Below are 14,344 nucleotides of genomic sequence, written 5' to 3' on the forward strand. Positions count from 1 at the left end.
ATATATATATAAGTAATATGCATGCAGCAGCTTGCTCTAACTTTTGTAATGTTTTTAGTGATGAGGAATAATATTTTTGTATATGATCATCACTTGATTTAAATCCAAATAATGTAAAGCCATAATTGTATTAAATGAGCTATCTATCTATATATAAGTTTGTTTTATTCTCTGTTTTGAACTTGAAACGCGTTAAATATATAGTAATACGTAAGTAAAATAACGTACAGCATTTATAATCCATACAAAAATTAGAGAAAGGACCACACCATGATCATTTCATTATCATCATCATAATCATATAATTAATGATCCAAATTTTGACTCTATAAAGACTATAAATTAACTTTAGGCACTGGTTTTGAGTGTGTATGGTTTTAAGAATATCTATATTATTAGTTTGTTTTGTTATATATGCACATATAACGGCCAGGTCAAATCATATCTTTCTTGTATTGTTATTTGTAAGTGTAATGATCATAAAAAATAGTATAAATTTGAAAAATATCATAGCTACCAATTTCAAGTAGGACAATACAGGTCTACTGAAAATATATATAAACTTTATTAGTATATATTGGAAACTATGTGTATAATCGGTTTATACTTTTTTTTTCACCTTGTATTTTTTTTCGATTATCTGTTTGAATTTTGTGTTTTAAAAAATTCATTTTTGGATTCTATATTTTATAAAATGGTTCAAATAGACTCTTAAAACTCAATTTTGATGAAGAAAAAATATATATAACAATATAATTTTTAAGCATTATGATTTTATTTTTGTTCCGAATTGTTAGTTTGGTGAATTATTTGTGATTTCAGTTAAGAAAACTTTGACCAAAATCGGGTTTAGGGTTCTATTTGAATAATTTTACAAAATATATGATACAAAAAGTAATTTATCAAAATACAGGATCCATACAAATAATGAGACAAAACAGAGGGTCTAAAAATATATAAACCTTAGATTAATATGTATATAACTAATATACAATATACTATACTCTTAACAAACATCCATTTTGTATATACCATCATTTTGTATGAGAATCGCTAAGGGGCATCACTGGTGCCCAGTATCATAAGGAGGTTGCATACTGTTATTGGTGCAATTCAATATTGAGTTTCACACATTTGAATTTAATAAATATTATGAGATATCGCTAACCAACCATAAGGTACCATTTCATATGGTGTTGGACACCTTAAAGTGCCAAATAGCAAACTATATATACTATACCCTCATTTTATATGTACGTATATAAATTTACTTCATTAATTATAGAAATAAAATAAATAAAAATATATAAAATTATACCCTTCGATATTAGATTTTACATTACATATATATAATTGTTATCTTATATTGATTAAGAATTGAGTTTAAAAAAAAGGAGGTCTAATTTAAATCTTTCTTACAAATAAATTAGCATAGGAAAGAGAGACAATAAATTTCTTGTCCAAACCAATGAATTAATGTGATGTGAAATATGGTGTCAAAATAATCAAGAAAAAGATTGAGAATCTAAAAAAAAAAACACACACACATGCATAAGTTAACGAATATTTTTTTTTAACCATTTGTTAGGTTAACTTTAATAGAAATATTATAAATATTTAACAGAATATATCTTTAAAACTAATTTAAAATAAATATTTATCAATTATATTAATATAAATTTAAATATTATAAAATATCATTTTTATAATAATATTTAATATAAGGCTATATATATAATAATTATATTAATATAAATATAAATTTAAATGTTATAAAATATCATTATTTTAATAATATATTATATAAGATTATATATTTAATAACTATATTAATATAAATTTAAATGTTATAAAATATTATTATGATAATAATATATAATCCTATTTTTTTACTAATTATATTAATATAAATTTAAATATTATTATAATAATAATAATATATAATACATTATCTTAATTTTTATTAAAAAATTATTATGTTTAAAAATATTATTATATTATATATATTTAAAAAAAAAATAATAAACATTGTTTTTGTTTAATTTTTCATTTAATATATTTATACTATTTTTTATATATAATATTATTTATTTATTTGAAATATTCATATGACAATGATACAAATTTAATATATATAATTAATAAATTATATAAATAAAACAAAACAAAGTATATTGCATATTACTTGTATCTAGTATATATATATAATTATTACTTTTAAATATTTTTAACAAAAAAATATAAATTTATAATAATTATGAAACGTATTTACAAAAATCCAAATTTAATAAACAAATTATATTTTAGCCATTTTACTATTTTTTTTTTCTTTTTGAGATTTATCTATTTTACTTGACAAATGTGTTATCAGATAGGGGCACACGGGATTAACGTAGAGACGCCCACATTTGAACTTTTCATTTGAGGTATTTCTTTACTTATAAATTCCTTAATAACTTGATAACATTTTTTGCATGCATATTTTTTTTTTTTTTTATACTCGTGTGAAATAGTCTCTTTGAACACTAATTTCTTTATTATAAATTATTATAAAGTTCACAAAAAAATTGGTAGATACACTGAATATATACCATAAAAAAAATCTTGAATTATAGCTATATACGTGCCAAAAATATGTGGGGGTGCATTGATATTTCCCCATAATTACCCTATATTTTAATAGTGAGTGTCCTAATAATATAAGCAACTGCTCTAAATAATATCAGTCAATCAGGTGATGCCACGTTGATAAGAGAGGATAGCCCCACGTGATTTGGGCTCACAAAAGAGAGCTACGATCACATATTGGGCTCCCGGTAACTTGGAGGATTTTTAAAGGATTTTTTCATAAATATGATTTTTTAGTCGTTAATTTGCAAAAATATGGTAATTAATTTTTTTTTGGTTTGTATGGACAAATTTAATTAAAAAAAATCAGATTATGAGTATGGGAAAAAAATATGGCATAATAATATTTTTTTACAAAAATATGGTATAATAATGATTTTTTTACAAAAATATGGGAAAAAAATCTCATAGAAGGGAATACAAGTTTTAAAAAGCCATAATAAAAAAAAAGCCATATTTTTTAAACTTAATTAAAAAAACCATATAAAATGTAATTTTCACCTTTTTAAATGGGCTGACCTCAGTGCATAGAGAAGTACAAGGCCCAGCCCAAGACCCACATCGATCATAATGGTCTTCTTATCATGCTCAACAAATCAATTTGATTAGTGCTAACTAGTTTAGTTTCTTCATTGAAATCCCATAACTAAATTTTCTTGGTTGGTTCATCAGTTTCTGTCTTCGTTCTTGTATGTTTATATAAAGTAATAACTAACAACTGTCCTTGAAAGCCACCAGACCTGAAAGTACCGTAGCCCAGAGCATGGGAAAGATGATATATTGATAATATCATCATTTATGTAAATGCAATAACTACAAATTTAATGCCAGGAAATAGACAAATCAACACTACCCCATTAATTTTCTGTCAAAATAAATAGCTTCTTTTGCATGTGAGCTTTTATTATTATTGGCTATCTCTAGATTCTGTAGCACCATTTTCCACAGCTGAAGTTGCCCAAATGACTTCAAACACACTTTAATTCTTTCACACAGTTTCAGACTCACTCACTCTTTCTCTCTCTCCTACGCATCAATTTCATAACCAGCCAAACCAAGTTCACATGTCTTTGTTTTCTTGTGAATAAGATAAGTTTTTTACTCATAGTTGTATCATCTCCCACTCCACCAAATACTTTTTTTCCCTTGTGATCCACTCACTCTCAACAAACTCACCTCCTTTACTGTGTGAATGTGATAAATGGTCTGAGCTGAGACTGAGACCTCTTCACTCACTCACTCACTCACTCACACACACAGAAAACACAGAAAACAAAACTGTTCATAAAGGAGCAGCCTTGGCCTGTCTGTTTGGAGTCCTCATCTCATCTCATCTCCAAATTCTGGCCATGAAGTCACTACTACTTCTCTTTGTTGTTTCTTCCTTTATTTTGATAAAGTCTTTTCTTTTGGAGGCTAGGCAAGTTAAAACCAGCTCTCACATTGTGGTAATGGGTTTTGTTTATTGTGACACTTGCCATAACAACACCTTCTCCAAACACAGTTACTTTTTACCAGGTACTGTAAATATATATATACTAAGTACCCAGAAACTGGTTTCTTGTTGATGATTTTCTCATGTGCTGAAATGATTGAATGAACAGGTGCAGAAGTTAAAGTAGATTGCATTTTCAAAGCAATCGCACCAAGAACAGCAGAACAGATATCATTCTCAGTGAACAGAACCACAAACAAGCATGGGCTTTACAGGTTGGAAATACCATCTGTTGAGGGTATCAAATGTGCTGCTGAAGAATCAGCAATAGTGAATTCATGCCAGGCAAGCCTAATGTGGAGTTCTTCTTCTTCATGCGATGTTCCTGGTTATAAAGTCACTTCAGATCAAATAACAGTCAAATCTAAAGGAGCCAATGTCTGCATCTATAGCCTAAATGCTTTGAACTTCAGACCATCAAAGAAAGAGCCTAAATGTGGGAATTCAAAATAAGTTTTCTCCTCAATAGTTTGGATACTCCTTTTTCTTTTTACTTTATATATGTGTGTGTGCTTGGTTGTTTTAGCTATTCTATACTTATTTATATGTCAATATTGATACATGTATAGTTTTGGTTGGAGAAAAAACATTGATATGCCGTTTTATATTTTGGATCCTCAGTAGAAAGACAGATTCTTTCACTGGTTTTGTCAAGTTGTCAAATATGGTTTTCTGCTTAAATGTAAGGTCTTAAGGCTCAAGCCAAAACAATATCATATAAAGGCAAGTTTTTTTTACTTTTTATATCTATGAAAATGTTGAGAATGTGATATTTTGGATCATGGTTGTAAAGGGTGTCTTTTATATTTCTAGTAACTGGATATGATAGTATTTGGGTTTGGTGTTCTGTTCTATGAAGCCTTTCCTCATTTAGAAACCATGGCCCAGAATCTACTTGAAAAGTATTGAAATTTCATGAAGTACATTCAGTTTTTTTAATTAGATTCAGTGCTCTCAAACTGAGAGAGTTGTTTAGAGTGTGAAAAAGTAAACTGAGAAGTGAGAACCAAAACTTTTCATGTTTTTGCTAAAAAGAAGAAAGAGGATCAAACAGAGTATTTATCAATCATTTTGAAGATCAATAAGCTGAAGTTTGGCAAAAAAGAAGGTTTTTTGTTTTTACAAAATTGCATTAAAAAAAGGGTTGTGTTTTGACTCGTTACTGTTTGGACCTATATTCTGACAAATTATTTTTTGGACCTAATATTTTGTATAATAGTTCAAATAGGCCCCTAAACATGATTTTGATGAACAAAAAATTGAATATAACAACATAGTTCTTTGGCAGAATGACTGTATTTTTGTTCAAAGTTGTTAGTTTGATGAATTATTTGTGATTTTAGTTCAAAAAACTTTGATCAAAATCGAATTTATAGTTCTATTTGAATTATTTTAGAAAACACATAGTCCAAAAAGTAATTTGTCAAAACACATAGTATAAAAAAGCATAAACTCTTAAGAAAAAAAAAGTCTATTTTCATAAAACAATTACCAATGCAGCTTTCTTATCAAAGTTCAACTTCAAACAAATATAAAGATGAAACAATTATTAATAAGAAGAAAAAAAGTGTCATAGTTTATGAATTAAGGAAACAATAACAAAAAGCTTCACAGCATACTGCAAATGAATCTAAACTTTTATTTCAACTTTCAAATCCTTTCAAACATAATACAGGCAGACTCATTCTGACAGAGAAAGAGGAAAACAATATTTAATAACAATAAAAAATAAAAAAATAGGGCTTATGCAATTTTAGACCATTTTACCTCATTATCTGTTTAGACCCTGTATTTTGACAAATTACTTTTTAGACTCTATATTTTTTAAAATAGTTCAAATAGACCCCTAAACCCGATTTTGATCAAAGTTTTTTAACTAAATTCACAAAAAATTTATCAAACTAACAACTCAAAACAAAAATAGTCATTCTGCTTAAGAAATGTGTTGTTATATTCAATTTTTTGTTCATCAAAATCAGATTTAGGGGACTATTTGAACCATTTTATAAAACTTAAGGTCCAAAAAATAATTTATCAAAACACTCTATCCAAACATGTAATGAGTCAAAACACAAATCTAAAAAGTTATAAACCCTAAATAATAATAAATAATAATGATGCATAAATTGATATTAAGACAAGTACTATTAAAATTTTGACAAATTTTATAAAGCACACTGAGTTCTGCAAACCCTTTTCTTTCATTATTCTAAAACAACAATCCCAGATTATAGTGATTAAGAAGTAAAAACAGTGATGAGTTCTTGGAATGTCTTCATGGCAGGAGCTGGTAAGCCTAAAAGAACATTTATGCTTTTCCTCTCTTTCCCATGTGGAAGGAATAAGATCACCTCCTTCTGTGGTAGCGCCGCTGGCCCAGATAAAACAGGCTCTCCCCAACCGAAATCCGCGGACTGAAATGACAGCCTAGACCAGGTAGTGATCAAGAGTGTTGATGCCAATGAAGGCCTTGTTCTTGTCACTTCAAAATAATCTATGGCTGATCTCATATAACCATCAGTTACCATCCTAATGGCATCCTGAACTAGCCCAACTGCGAATGACAGCGGCTTCTCCAAGAGTTCACCAGCTTGACATATGGAATTTGTTAGCATAATTCCATTGCCAAAGTACCCTTTTGGAAGTGGTGGACTGAACTTTCTCCTTCCATCAACAGCAAACAGAAGCTTTGTCTCTTGTTCTGGCAACAGTCTCAGCGCCTTGGTTCGAGCTCTCCATACTAATGCTGAGAGTGCTTCAAATGTAGTACACTTTTCAAGTGCTGATGATCCATTTTCCTTAGCTTTGTTCTTTAGCTTTTCAAGCATTTCAGGATCGAAACAAAAGGACCTGTAGAGCATTTTCTCTTCAGAAAGGTCAGTGTTGCAAGAAATGTCCTTAATCTCAGAGAATTCTCTATGAAGATTTTCAATCTTTGGTGGGATTCTGGATTTAAGAATAGTCCTGTCTAGGAATGGAGGGACTGTTAAGGGCAGCCCCCTAGCAGTTTCACCCCATGAGTTCACAAATTCCATTGCAGCAATTCCATCAACCATACAATGGTTTACACAAAGGCCTAAAGCAAAGCCTCCACACTTGAATTTTGTCACCTGGTAGATAACAAGTAGAAGCAAACATATTGGAATTGGTATTGGTATAGATGAAAATATCCATTATACTCTGATTTTGTGGACTTAGTACCATTAATACTTGTCTCCAAAACAAATAAAAGTAGGGCTGAGCATAAAATCCGAAAAACCGAAAAAACCGTGTACACCGACCTACCGAACACCGAAAAAACCGAAACCGTTTAAACCGAAAACCGAAAAAACCGCCGACGGTGCAAACCGCCACTGTTCGGTCGGTTTGGAAATTTTGGGTGAACCGACCAAAAAAACCGAAACCGACCGAACACAATAAAATAATAATATAATATTATATAATTTTTAATTATTAAAATTTTTAATAAAAAAAAAAAAAAAACTTAGGGCACTTGTAAATGTAATTATGTTCTATATATTTATGTTTTAAAAACACACAAAAATGGATTCTAACAATCCAAAATTTTTAATTTTTTAACTAAAACTTTCAAAAAAAAAAATTTAAAAAAAAAAAAAATCAATTCGGTTTGGTCGGTTTAACCGACCAAACCGCGGTCCAAAACGGTCGGTTTTTTTAAAATTGGTTTGGTTCGGTCGGTTTTTGGATTGCACCAATCCGAACCGAAAACCGAATTCTGGATTTTTTTTTGTGAAAAAACCGCCCAAACCGACCGATGCTCACCCCTAAATAAAAGTAAAGCTTTCATTAGCTTTTCAAATTAAAAAAAAGTATTTTGTAATTGTCTCGGTAAAATATTTATTTTTTGAAAAGACCTTAATAGAATTTATTTTTCAAATCAGAATAATTTTTAATTTAACTATAAAAGATTTTCTTTATTGATTATTCAAACAAAAAAAAAATCATTAAAAATATATCTATATGGAAATTTCTATGGTAGAGGTTTCAAAAAGAGCCTCACTAGTAGGGCTCTTTTGTGTTCTCAACCCGTAAATAGTTTTCGACGCGGATTTTTTTATGACCTTGTATATTGTAGTTATTTAGAGCATTCTGCAAATTTTCAGAAAATTCTTAATAATTTACCATGCCGAAAACTAGTTTAAAAACAGGTTGTTACATACATGATTAATTTTTTTTATGTGCGTGGAAAATAACATGTTTGAACCTCGTTTTCGGCACTGTAAATTATTCAGAATTTTCTGAAAATTTGCACGAATCTCTAAATAACTACAATATATACGATCATAAAAAAATAGGGTCGAAAATTGTTCACGGGTCAGAAATACAAAAGAGTCCCACCAGTGGGACTATTTTTGAATCCCCTACCATAGAATATATATACGATCATAAAAAAACTCTTGCCGAAAATTGTTCACGGGTCGGAAATACAAAAGACCAGTGGGACTCTTTTTGAAGCCCCTACCATAGAATATATACACGATCATAAAAAAAAATCACGCCGAAAATTGTTCACGGGTCAGAAATACAAAAGAGTCTCACCGGTAGTGCTTTTTTGAAGCCCCTACCATAAAATACTCCTATCTTTATATTGTAGTTGTCCAAAATGAAAAAAAAATATATACTATTTTAATACTAACTTAGTATCCTATCTCACTTTACTAACTTATATACAATAAATAAAAAATAGATTAATTACTCGACTACAAACATTAAAGTACTACAATAATATATTTTTCTTTGAAATATCTCAACAGTATTGATATGTGCACCCAAAATATATACCAAAACATTACACACAGTGATGTGGCAGTTTGGTATAGCCAATCACATTTATTAAAACTGGGACCTATTGTTTTAAAAAGTAGTGACATGTCACTGTGTGTAATATTTTGGTGCATATTTTGGGTATCATGACTCATATCTCAAACAAGTTTTAGAGTTTAGAGATATGGGATTTCATATTTTTTTAAGCTATATATTGATTGATAGTATCCATATTAATACTTGCTTCTAAAGTATTATTTACTTTTTTTTTTAAAATTGACACTAGAATGTAAGAATAATAACATGATAACTATATAATCATATATAACTATATGAGTTGATATCTTTTTGGACCATGTATTTTTTCTAATTATCTGTTTAGACCCTATTTTTAAAAAAAATTATTTTTGGACCCTATATTTTGTAAAATAGTTCAAATAGACTCATAAACTCAATTTTGATGAAGAAAAACTTGAATATAACGACATAATTTTTAAGCAGAATGATTTTATTTTTGTTCTAAATTGTTAGTTTGGTAAATTATTTGTGATTTCAGTTGAGAAAACTTTGACTAAAATTAGATTTAGGGTTCTATTTGAACTATTTTAGAAAACATAGGGTCCAAAAAGTAATTTGTCAAAACACAAGTTCCAATAAGATAATGGGACAAAACATTGGGGGCAAAATGCTAAAAATCCCAATTATATATATGTATATATATGTATGTATTCTGGTGAGAGTTTACAAACCTGAGCCACCAAAGGAGGCATTTCTAGTATGTTTGTTGCACCAGGAATATCATAGACCAGCTTCCCAAGAGTGTGTGGATCAGGCCTTGTGACATCTCCAATCTCCTCCATCATACAATCTGCTTCAGCCTCAACAAAAACAGCTCCTTCTCCACTACAATTTATGATAAGTTTCCCTTCTGAGCTGATTTCAAGCCTCCCTGCAAGAGGGTAATAGTGAACCAAAACTCTCTCCAAGGCACTCCTTATCACTTCTCCTGCCTTGTCATTTTCCTTCTCAGCATCTGGCTTAAAGCAGTAGATTGTTCGAACAATCACCGCGATGTTCTGATCAAGATTCGACAAGAAGTAGAGACCCTTTTCGGTTTCCTCTGCAGGGACAACCAGAGTTGGCTCCTCTCTCTTCACTCTCAGCTCAAACACATTGCCATTGTTAGTCTCCATGGTAGCTGTCCCTACAAGCTCCACTATTGCCTGTGGCTTGTGTTGATTAAGGAGTGTTGATAGTGAACTGTATGGATAATAATGGAGAAAACTCAGATCATGTGAGAAGAAGAGAATAGAATAGTTTCCAAAAAGGTAGGAAGGAATAAGCAGAGTTCAGTTTAGATATAACAAAATGCTAGTAATGATATTGTGTTGAATGAGTTTTCTCACACAGAATCAAATGAGCTTTGTTGTATTCTCACACAGGTTAGTAGACTTATTTATTTACAAGGGTTACTAGTGTTGCCTAACACTAGTATTGCTAAGGGTGCTAGTGGTGCCCAATATTATTATTGGTGCAATTTAATATCGAGTCTCATATATTCTTATTTAATAAATATTATGAGGTAGTACCAGATCTCTCTCATTACATAATATACTTAGATATTAGTAAGATGACTAAAGAGAAGTACGAAACCAACTAGGCTAAGTCAACAAATACAAAAATAAATCAAAAATAAAAAAGTTGGGAACTAGTTTGCCAACAAATAAAAAAGAAAGGAATTAAACCTATTTAATTGTATTTGCTGAATTGTTTTAACGGAATAGTTAATTGAGTTAAGTCTAGAGACATAAAGTGGTTGATATTTACAAAGAATGGGAACCAACGGTAGAAATAACTCAACTTTAAAAGACTTTGAATAAGTAGGCTTTGGATTTTGTTCTAGTCGTTACAATGGTTTTGTTATGAACTTGACTTTGATTTTATGCATTTTATTGACTTAGTTTTATGATCTTAGGCTTCTAATGATTAACATCTGTCCGATCAATTTAATCACTGATTAAACAGTTGTAAACTGAACGAGATTCATTCTCAAGCATGACAAAATCTAACCCTAAATATTAATGTGAAAAGAGATGGGTGATTGTACCTATTACAGTTTTGATGATGGTGTTGTTCATGGCAGATTATGTTGAATGGAATACGAGGGTGAGAATGAAACATTCTGAATATGTAACTATCTAGGGTTAGGTCACTGCCATATACCTAAAAGCATAAGAATGAAGAACAATTTATCATAGTGAGCTTATTTGGGGGGTTTGGCTCCCAATTTTGCTAACTCAATCTCTTCTGTTATATATTTGATTGTTAGTCAATTTCCAAATAGGGCCGGCCCTGAAAAAAAGTGGGTCTAAGACGGTTTTAATAAATTTGAAAAAAAATGGGTCATTTTGTATATGCAATTTTTTTATGTAATTTTAAATAAAATTAAACTAATATTTAGTAATATAAATACATTCCAAACCAATAATTCATTACATAAACTTATAAATTTCAATATATTACTTATATATTACATGATATTTTTGGGCCCTGGGTAGGGATGGGCCCTAGGCACGGGCCTAGCCCGCCTATGCCCAGGACCGGCCCTGTTCCCAAACGGTTAAAAATCACATTTTAGCTTCAAATAATAATAAATTATTGGTCCAAAAAATTCAAAGGTTTTTGTCTAAGATAGATGAGTTCTATAAGATTTTTTATTTTTATTTTTGGTGAGGAGACATTCATATTTTTTTTTAAGTGGACCATGTGATTTTTAATAAGTGGTTAATAAAACTGCTACATCTATAATTTAGGTGTAAACAGTGTGTCCGTTAATACCAACAAATTTTTTTAGATTAGTCAACTACAATAACTACAATTTATGAAGTTGTGATTAATATACTGAATGAAATAGATAAGTTTAATAGTTTTCGTAAGAGATTTCCGTATGCAAGTTTTTCATAAATATATATATATATATATATATTTTGCTTCTCTAAGAAATACTATCTTAGGTTTTTAAAAATATAATATAAAAAAAAACAACTAAAAATAAAAATGATTGGACAATAACTAGTTATCAACCCACTACATACATGTTAAAAAAAAATTAAAATTTATCTTAGAACAACTTAGCATCAATTAGACATCAACACAACAATAAAACAACTATACATAAAACTAAACAAGTAAAAAAAAACAACTATACATAAACCTAAACAACACAAAAGTTGAAAAAAAATTGAAACCGTAAAAATATAAAAAAAATTCCTAAAATCGTATAATCGAAAAGAAAAAAACGTTTATTAGTCCATAAAAATTTAAGATTTTGGCAAAATATTATATAATTTTTTTTTTCAATATTCTCTTCCAATACCTTTCTCAGAGAATTTTTCTTTGATTACTCTCTCCTCCATTTAAGCATTATCCAAGGGAAGCAACACCTTGGATACTCCATTTTCTTCCCTTTACATGTGTGTGTGTGTAATGCCCCGAAATCCCTAATGTGGTTTAATGGCTGGATTAGTAGGCCGGGAGGGCCATAACTGTTTAATTATGCCATTAAATGAATATATGCATGTTTATGTGAATAATATTATAATATGATGTTAAATGCATGCATGTGAGTCCACATTTCATTACAGAGGCGTTTTGGTAATTTGGCCTGTTGAGGGCATAATTGTATATTTGTATGCATGTTGGTGATATATTGTTGAGACCACATTATGATGTGGGTTTGTTTGAGCTATTCGGCATGAGACGATCTTGGAATATTAATTAGCGGTCTAGTCATAACAGGTTTAAGTTCGGGACTCGGGATGAGTCTCGAGGTGATTTTAATGATTAAAGCGTTGTCGGGAATTAAAGAGTAATGGAATATGAGTTATTGATGTTTGAGATTGTTGATAATAGCGGGAATTGGAGAGCATTAATTATGATTAACGAGATAAGTGGGAAATACCAATTTTGCCCTTGGGAGCCTTTAGAAACCCTTTATAGACCTAGGGGTATTTTGGTCTTTTTACCCCTAGGATAGATATAAACCGTTTATGGCTGTAGAAAGGTGGAGAAAAATAGAGTAACTTCAAGAGCTTCCCCGTACCTATTTTTCCTTCCCTATTCTTTGTGATTTTTGAGCCATTCTTGAGGATTCAAGCTTGGGAAATAAGCCTTGTGATAACTCTACAAAATATAGTTATTTTGCCACTTTTTATGTGCTAATTGTTGCTTAATCCTTGAATTTTTAATTGATTTATTAAGTTTTTAAGTAATTTTGAATTTATTATGTTTATTTTGATTTTATATATTTTTGTATGTTTTTATAGTTATATTATTGAAAAATATTATAGTTTAATTATTTAAAAATAATATTGTTGAGTTAGAAGTAAAAACATGCATTTTTGAGCTTAAATGTTATGTAAATTAAATTTTAATTAATATTTTCATGGAAGTTATATGGTATATTTTATTAGAGAAAATAATTAATTTTAATTTAGTTTATGATTATTTTGTGTAGGTAATATGTTGTATTTTTGTGCTTGAAGATGAATAAAAGATTTAAAGTTGAAAAAAAGAAAGGTAAACTGTGGCATTTTCAAGAAAGAAATAAAGAAAATTCAACATTTTCCAAAGGCCAGCCACCACGGGCCCAAGCCCAACAGCTGCTCAGCTCCACAAGCCCACCAGGCCAGCTGCAAGCCACTTCTCTCCACGCCCAGCAACAACCATCTGCCCCATCTCTACCATACCCAGCTGAACACATTAGTTAGATGCCACCCAGTAGCTCACGTGCCAATGAGACCCCAATCCGCCTGCCTCCTGAAGCATTTCCTTCACGCCTACCCCTTTTAGTTCTGCACAGCCAAAGCAGCTCACATCCGAAGCCACCTTGGGCCAGCTAGCCCGAGCCCACTCCAGACGAATCACACCAACCCAAACCACCTCACCAGGCCCAATCCGGCTCTCTCCCAGCCACATGCCACCTGTCTCTTCCCAGCCCCTTCGGCCTACTCTCCCATTTCACCCCAACACTTCACAGCTGCCCCTCCAGCCAAGCATGCCACAAAGCATTTTTTTTTCTTGAGCCCATAAAAATGCCACAATGTACTCTTATCCCTTATGTTAAAAAATGTCACTTTTTACCCCACTTTCTATATATTTTACCCCAAAACATTATTATTACACCCTATAATTTACCCTCATTTGCCATATTATAATTAATTAAATTAATTTAATCAATTTAATTAATTTAAATTGATTATTTTAATATCTCATTTTGGCTATAAATATAGAGTTTTGAAGACCATTTAGGGTGTCATTTTTAAGGGAGGTTACAATACCAAAAATTCTACACATTTCAAAACCTCTCTATTCTCTTCATCTTCTTCTTCTTTTTGGTTATTTTCTATGCATTTTTAGAGGAAAAATTTGGGGGTT

General features: G+C 30.3%; 2 protein-coding genes across 2 annotated transcripts; one reads left to right on the forward strand and one right to left on the reverse strand.

Moving 5' to 3' along the window:
• Nucleotides 1–3,575: 3,575 nt before the first annotated feature.
• On the forward strand, nt 3,576–4,905 carry LOC133815791 (major pollen allergen Lig v 1-like). The gene is made up of 2 exons (XM_062248590.1): nt 3,576–4,146; nt 4,233–4,905. Exons 1-2 carry the CDS (start codon nt 3,978–3,980, stop codon nt 4,574–4,576), a joined length of 513 nt encoding a protein of 170 aa, XP_062104574.1. The 5' UTR covers nt 3,576–3,977; the 3' UTR covers nt 4,577–4,905.
• Nucleotides 4,906–6,249: 1,344 nt separating this feature from the next.
• LOC133817027 (omega-hydroxypalmitate O-feruloyl transferase-like) lies at nt 6,250–10,352 on the reverse strand. Its single transcript, XM_062249411.1, has 2 exons — nt 9,658–10,352; nt 6,250–7,233 (listed from the first exon to the last, which is right to left on the reverse strand). The coding sequence occupies exons 1-2, from the start codon at nt 10,099–10,101 to the stop codon at nt 6,361–6,363; spliced, it is 1,317 nt and encodes a 438-aa protein (XP_062105395.1). The 5' UTR covers nt 10,102–10,352; the 3' UTR covers nt 6,250–6,360.
• Between the last annotated feature and the right edge of the window lie 3,992 nt (nt 10,353–14,344).

Source organism: Humulus lupulus, chromosome 2, assembly GCF_963169125.1.
Source record: "Humulus lupulus chromosome 2, drHumLupu1.1, whole genome shotgun sequence".
NCBI lineage: Eukaryota > Viridiplantae > Streptophyta > Magnoliopsida > Rosales > Cannabaceae > Humulus > Humulus lupulus.

Bases quoted from the DNA above. Each gene is read 5' to 3' on its own strand.
- LOC133815791 (XM_062248590.1), top strand. From the start codon at position 3,978: ATGAAGTCACTACTACTTCTCTTTGTTGTTTCTTCCTTTATTTTGATA. The intron at 4,147-4,232 runs GTACTGTAAATA...TTGAATGAACAG, and splicing joins ACACAGTTACTTTTTACCAG to GTGCAGAAGTTAAAGTAGAT.
- LOC133817027 (XM_062249411.1), bottom strand. From the start codon at position 10,101: ATGGAGACTAACAATGGCAATGTGTTTGAGCTGAGAGTGAAGAGAGAG. The intron at 7,234-9,657 runs GTTTGTAAACTC...GTTATCTACCAG, and splicing joins TGCCTCCTTTGGTGGCTCAG to GTGACAAAATTCAAGTGTGG.